General features: G+C 41.9%; 1 protein-coding gene across 2 annotated transcripts; it reads left to right on the forward strand.

Annotated features, from left to right (window-relative positions):
- The first annotated feature begins 5,138 nt into the window (after positions 1-5,138).
- LOC141160791 (gamma-crystallin M2-like) lies at positions 5,139-6,429 on the forward strand. Of its 2 annotated transcripts, XM_073645576.1 has the most exons (3): positions 5,139-5,147; positions 5,599-5,841; positions 6,154-6,429. In XM_073645576.1, exons 1-3 carry the CDS (start codon positions 5,139-5,141, stop codon positions 6,427-6,429), a joined length of 528 nt encoding a protein of 175 aa, XP_073501677.1. The 2 variants fall into 2 exon arrangements, with proteins under 2 accessions (XP_073501677.1, XP_073501676.1); XM_073645575.1 differs by lacking the exon at positions 5,139-5,147 and having other exon boundaries at positions 5,572-5,841.
- The last annotated feature ends 954 nt before the right edge of the window (positions 6,430-7,383 follow it).

Genomic DNA, 7,383 nt, shown 5'->3' on the forward strand with positions numbered 1-7,383 from the left:
CTGCACATTCAGTTGAAATGAGCGTTCCCCCTCAATGTGACGCACCCCCTGGGCCATGGGGTACTTGGTAGCCGGGCCGGTCGATGCTAGGGGATGTCACGGTGGCAGCGACCCCATCCGTGACCCAGGATGGTCAATTAAAAGAAAAGCTAAAAGGGGAATAAAGTTTTTTATAGAGATAATGTTTGTGATGCCACCTGTGGTATGCGGCTATATGGGGCCACCGCTGCGGTGCAGATCCTCTGGAGCTGATGGCGATGCAGCTGAGTTGGTTCAGCTCTCCACAGGCAGAGCTTAGGGCAGGATATAGTGATGCTATGAGTTAGATGTTGTTGGTGCGGTGTAGTGCAGGTGATGGCGCAGATAATGACAAGTCCACAGCTTAATGGCGGTTTCCTCTTATCTTTACTTGCGATTCGTTAGGCAGACCGGGTCACGGGTACTAGCTGGTAGTAGAGGTCCGGGCGGCCTGGAAGCAAGTTGGGAATCCACCTCGCCAGGTGAAGTTGTATGCCTTCCCTCTGCGCTAATCTCTTTGGCCCTGCTGCTTGTAGCTATGCTGCAGCCCTCGTCCCTGAGTAAAACGTTTTTTCCTCACCCGTATAGCAGGCTGCTCGGGCCTTCCGTAAGTGACGCTCCCACGTGGCGGTGCTGGGCCCTATGGTGCTGCTGTGTCGCCGGGCGCCTGATAGGGCCAGGAGACCTGCAGTCTCCTGCCTTTCGGTTTCTGCTGCTGGGCCTTCAGTGCCCCACAACCACGGACTCCGTTGTCCGGTTCTTCTGCGCTTCTCTCCTCTCGGGTGAGCTTGTGCACAGCTCCTCTCAACTCACTCTTTCTAACCCCGCCTCCAGATTCCAGTTGCTAAGGGGAGGAGCTCCCCTTTCTGGTCTGGAGCCAGGAAAGGGTTGTATGTTGGTATACCTGATTAGGGGACCCCTCCTTGCTTCCAGGCATGGCATCACCCCTTGTGAGGGAGGCAATGCCACTGTGGCAAACAGACTCCAGGGGTGCCACATTCCCCCCTAGTTAAATTCATTACTCCGGGACTGAGGATACCTTTTTGAATTAACAATTAACAACAATAACAATTCTCATTACCAACAATTTACAAAGTCTCAAAAAGCAAAAATCACAAAAACCCAACAAAAATTTGTAGCAGTCACTGCGGCGCTTAGTCTTTACACCACAATCTGGGAATTGTCTTTTTCCGGATATCTGGAGATTGGCTGGTGGGAACCACCTCAACCCACTTCTTGTATCGTCCCTGGGCGTGGCTTCAGGGCACTCAGTCGGTGGGCCTGGTTTTCGGCCACGCCTGCAGTTTATTTTCAAGGCCAACGCTTCACTTTATTCAACATTGTCCTGACCACACCTAGTCCTGTGGTCCATTTGTCAATAAATTTAACAACTATATATATCCAGGATTACTTAACGGTTGCAACTATATAACATATACTATTATTTTACTACTTTTTAATCCCTATAACGGGCAGGGAGCTGACCTATGGTACTATGGGTTGATCTAGGCAGTACATTTGTTACCAATGACCTACCCGGGTCTCTAGTGTCTATCGCTGGTATGGTGGGTTCAGTGTGGACTACACTACGGTTAATCTGAGGTAACACCGGTAGGCTTGGTAGTCTTCTACACACTCTTTGACTCACCATGAGTATGACAGATTCGCCGCTATCAGGGGGTAGATTCACTTGTTCCACTGCTGATGGAGCATCTGTTTCTGGGGCCGACTGGTCTCTCTGCTGTTCTAGAGTCTCTGCGGCTTCCAGTGAGGCTACTTGGGGAAAGGTCAGGACAGGTACCGCGATTGCTTGGTTCACCTGCGTCCAAGACCGGGGAAATTCTCCAAGAATGGTTTCCACCTTTTCGGTGTGCTGGGGGTTGTTTTGGTCTTCTTCTTTGTGTCTCAATTGATCAGGGCATATCTTCAGGTGGTCTCTTGAGACTGCCGCTGATGTCTCTCCTCCATCTTTACTGATGAGGCATACTTTGGTGTTGTTGAAATTTGGAGGTAAGACAGTGTATGGCTTAACCTTCCACTGATCATCTAATTTGTGAACTCGTCTTTTCTTTTTGAGTACCTGTTCTTCAGGTGACAAGGGAACTGCAGGTGCGTGCTGATTATAAGTTCTTTCCTGCATCTGTCTTGCCTGGGACAAACTCCTCTCCACACATTCTTGCACCAGGTGAAGTTGTAGGCCTTCCCTTTGCACTAATCTCTTTGGCCCTGCTGCTTGTAGCTATGCTGCGGTCCTCGTCCCTGAGTAAAACATCTTTTCCTCACCCGTATGGCAGGCTGCTAGGGCCTTCCGTAAGTGATGCTCCCATGTGGCGGTGCTGGGCCCTATGGTGCCGCTGTGTCGCCGGGTGTCTGATAGGGTCAGGAAACCTGCAGTCCCCTGCCGTCCGGTTTCTGCTGCTGGGCCTTCAGTGCCCCACAACCACGGACACCGGTGTTTGGTTCTCCTGCGCTTCATTCCTTTGGGGTGAGCTTGTGCACAGCTCCCTTCCCCAGGTCCTTCCTCGTCGCTGTTCTGTCTTCAACTCCTCTCAACTCACTCTTTCTAACCCCGCCTCCAGATTCCAGTTTCTAAGGGGAGGAGCTCCCTTTCTGGTCTGGAGCCAGGAAAGTGTTGTATGTTGGTATACCTGATTAGGGGACCCCTCCTTGCTTCCAGGCATGGCATCACCCCTTGTGAGGGAGGCAATGCCACTGTGGCAACCGGACCCCTGGGGTGCCACATATGTCCTGCTCGAGGGCCCGCCAAGGCCCCGGGGCCCACCGGAAAAGTCTCTAGTGTCTCGACCCTACTTCCATATTTAACAAGGGGTAAAGCCAGGTTTAAAATTTCATAATATGGCTGTTCCGGTGTTTTCTAAAAGTATAAATAGGTTTACATCACGTTAGAAACTTCTAAGTTTATGCTGATAAATTCTATCAATGCCATTTCTTATATTATTTCTTCATTACTCATACAGTGGGCAAAATAAGTATTTGATACACTGCCTATTTTTTCCCACCTATAAAGAATGGAGAGGCCTGTAATTTTTACCATAGGTACACTTAAGCTATGAGAGACAGAATCTAAAAATAAAAACCAGAAAATCACATTGTATGATTTTTAAATAATTAAATTGCATTTTATTGCTTGAAATAAGTATTTGATCACCTACCAACTAGCAAGAATTCTGGCTCTCACAGGCCAGTTAGTTTTTCTTTAAGAATCCCTCCTACTCTGCCTACTCTGCACTCATTACCTGTATTAATTGCACCTGTTTGAACTTGTTACCTGTCTGTATAAAAGACACCTGTCCACACACTCAATCAATCACACTCCAACCTCTACACCATGTCCAAGACCAATGAGCTGTCTAAGGACACCAGGGACACAATTCTAGACCTGAACAAGAATGAGATGGATTACAGGACAATAGGCAAGTAGCTTGGAGAGAAGGCAGCAACTGTTGGCACAATTATTAGAAAATGGAAGAAACACAAGATGACTGTCAATCTTCCTAGGTCTGGGGCTCTATGCAAGATCTCGCATTGTAGGGTAAGGTGATTCTAAGGTCAGGAATCATCCCAGAACTGCACGGAAGGACCTTGTCAATGATCTGAAGAGAGCTTGGATCACATTCTCAAACATTACCACTAGTTAAACACTACACTATCATGGATTAAAATCCTGCAGGGCATCAAGGTCCCCCTACTCATACCAGAACATGTCTAAGCCCATTTGAAATTTGCAAATAACCATCTGGATGATCCAGAGGAGGCATGGGAGAAGGTCATGTGGTCAGATGAGACCAAAGTAGAACTTTTTGGTATCAACTCCACTCGCCTTGTTTGGAGGAAGAAGAAGGATGAGTACAATCCCAAGAACATCGTCCCAAACATAAAGCATGGTGGGGGAAACATCATACTTTAGGGGTGCTTTTCTGCAAAGAGGACAGAATGACTGCACCGTATTGAAGGGAGGATGGATGAGGTCATGTATCGCGATATTTTGTCCAACAACCTCCTTCCCTCAGTAAAAACATTGAAGATGGGTCATGGCTGTGTCTTCCAGCATGAAAATAACCCAAAACACACAGCCATGGCATCTAAGGCGTGGCTCCATAAAAAGCATTTCAAGGTCCTGGAGTGGCCTAGCCAGTCTCCAGACCAGAATTCAATGCAAAATCTTGGAGGGAGCTGAAACTCAATGTTGACACAAGACAGCCTCGAAACCTTAAAAATCTTGAGAAAATCTATATGGAGGAGTGGGCCAAAATTCCTGCTGCAGTGTGTGCAAACTTGGTTAAGAACTACAGGAAATGTCTGACCTCTGTATGACTTCTGTAATTGCAAACAAAGGCTTCAATACCAAATATTAAGTTTTGTTTTTCTATTGTATTAAATATTTACAGTATTCCATGCAATAAAAAGCAAATTAATTATGTAAAAATCATGATATCTGATTTCCTGGATGTTTTTAAGATTCTGTCTCTCACAGTTGAAGTGTACCTACTTTAAAAATTACAGACCTCTCCATTCTTTCTGGGTGGGAAAACTTGCAAAATCGGCAGTGTATCAAAAACTTATTTTCCCCACTGTTATGTCAAAATTACAGTGTTTTTTGGCATGTGTTTTGCCCAGTATGCATTGAAATGCTGTAGCTTCAATTGTACTGAAAATCAGTGTAGACTAAAAAGAAAATGAACTTACATGGTGTAAAATGATCCCTCCATGAAACATGGTGCAATCTTAGGTTGAGATAAACAGGTTTTATTTATGGTGACTTATCTTGTTTAAATATAGTTTTTAATAAGTCAATCAGACAGACATAATGGACATTTTGTAACCAGACCAGACCTTTCTCTCTTTAGATTGCATGTGACTTTCTAAAGGTTTTGCTGATTTAAACAGTTCTATAAACCCTACATGAAAGGCAACCAATTAAAGTACAATCACACTGTATCACACAAAAAGGATGACATATATTGCACCTTTATTGTAAGTGTTTTGAGAACAGTTCATTTGTATAGAGAATGCAGATCAGCTTCATGACATGTCTTATATAAAGTTTCAGAGCCACTCCTATATAAGGTAAGAAAGCTAAAAGCACCTAAATCTTCATCATGGGCAAGGTGAAAACTTTTATGCTATTTTTGATCAAAAACAGTGTTACTAAGAACCCTATTTTATTTAAATGCACTTGCTTTTTATTTATTTACAGCAGGGTTTTTGTTCATTTTGCTTCTTTTCTGATTCATGGCCATTGTGAAACATGCATTTATGTGCTGCATGAATACCATTTTAAACCAAGCTCGAATTGTGTTTTTTTTTAAATACTCTATTACTCACACTATATGTATAAATAATGTACAAAATTAAAGGCTCATGATTGTTGTTTTGAATTCGGAATGAGATTATACTTTATAGTTTTTACCAATTTATATCTATTTAACTTTTATTGTTTATAATTATTAATATTATTATATTATTTCTATATTTTAGCTTGGGTTTTAAAATAAGGTAATCAGTAGTTTATTATTACTGCACTGAATTTTCATGTTTTCAACTATTGTTTTTCAACAGATCATTTTTTATGAAGACAGGAACTTTAAAGGAAAGTCCCATGAATGTTCAGGAGACAATGCAGATCTGCATACTTATTTTGCTCGTTGTAACTCAATCTTGGTAGAAAATGGTTGCTGGGTAATCTACGAGCGTTCTAATTACATGGGCCATCAGTATTACCTTAAAAGCGGAGAATATCCTGACTATCATAGTTGGCTTGGCTTGAATGACTCTATTAGGTCTTGCCATTCAATTCCAAATGTAAGTCTTTGATTTATGCTAAAAATAATGACTTTTTTTTCTTATATATTGCGATATCGCAACATAAAAAAAGATGTATAATATTGTTTCATTTAATCTACTTCTAGGAAATCTGAGATAACTTATTACATATGCTACAATTAATTTTCTTTGATACTCTAACTGTACTGTTAGTACCGTATAAATACTACATTGCAATATTGATGATATGAATTGATGCTTGTAGTGTTAATCTACAAAGCAGATATCTTACTGTTGGTCATTGCTGAATCATAGACTCATGAGATCTTACTCTTATTTTTCTCTTTACAGCACCGCGGATCTTACAGAATCAGGCTGTATGAGAGAGAAGACTTCCGTGGTCAGATGAAGGAGTATGTTAGCGACTGTTCAAATATTTTTGAAAGTTTCCATACAAATGATATTTTGTCCTGCAGTGTTCTTGATGGTTACTGGATTTTTTTTGAAGAACCTGGTTTTAAGGGAAATCAGTATTTCCTTAAACCTGGTGAATACAGAAGATATGCCAGTTGGGGATCTACAAATTCTAAAGTTGGGTCACTCAAGAAAATTTCAGATTTTCATTAAATCTATTGTAAGTCATCTAACTCATCAAAAACAAATAAAATAATTTGGCCTAATTAATTTAATGTTTCTTTTACATGTATGCAAATTGTCTCTTCAGGGAGGAAAGGGACTTATTCTCTACTGCCACCTATTGGAAGCAGCAATCCTAAAAGTTACTATCAACCCTTTATCGAGCCTTGCTACATGAGTTAGGATACAAAGCCAAACCAGACACTCTATTTACAGACACATGTTTCAGGGTGTATTCCCCTCATCAATGCAAGCATAAGGTCTTAATTGGATAGATGAGAGGCCTCTGATAGGGATCAAAATGATAGACCTACATCAGTGATGATCGTCTGCTAATGCTTAATTCACTCAATGGTTGGTAACATTTTCTAATTGATTGTAGCACCTTTCTAATATTCAGTCACAGGGAATAATTAGTAACTAGTCTACTTTACTGTATATGTAGATACAAGTCGGCACTATCCAAGTGATTTATACAATTTCAGTTATGGGCATACTAAGTTGTGTATAAAATGTTTATTTTCTTTTGTCCTGTTTAAGATCCTCCCTGGTTTTACTGAAACCATTACAAGTATTATACATTTTAATCATTGATCATCCAGTGGTTACACAGTTCAGTACTAGGAGATAAATTATTTTACACAAGATCTACTTCTATCAGAGATGTCCAAAAGGAAGAGGGAGCCGATCTGATTTAGATAATTTCTTCAGTGAGAAAAGTGTGTTTGCAAGGGATCTGCTGCACTGCTGGTCATGAAAATATCCAATGGCGATGATAGTGTTGAACAAAGAGCAGTTTTATTGATCTACATTAGGGATGAGTGAATGTGCTCGGTGATACTCGGTTATCATTCGAGTATCATGGTGCTTGGCTGTGCTCGTTACTCAGCAAGCACAGCCTCAAACTCGAATTCCCGCCCCAGATCTTTGGTGCCTGTTAAACAG

Source organism: Phyllobates terribilis, unplaced genomic scaffold (genome assembly GCF_046119375.1).
Source record: "Phyllobates terribilis strain yellow unplaced genomic scaffold, ASM4611937v1 Scaffold_9__5_contigs__length_417890890, whole genome shotgun sequence".
NCBI classification, from domain to species: domain Eukaryota; kingdom Metazoa; phylum Chordata; class Amphibia; order Anura; family Dendrobatidae; genus Phyllobates; species Phyllobates terribilis.

Excerpts from the sequence above, each read along its gene's own strand:
- LOC141160791 (XM_073645575.1), top strand. The coding sequence starts at position 5,572 with ATGTTTTCAACTATTGTTTTTCAACAGATCATTTTTTATGAAGACAGG. Across the intron at positions 5,842-6,153 it reads CTTGCCATTCAATTCCAAAT|CACCGCGGATCTTACAGAAT; the intron begins GTAAGTCTTTGA and ends TTCTCTTTACAG.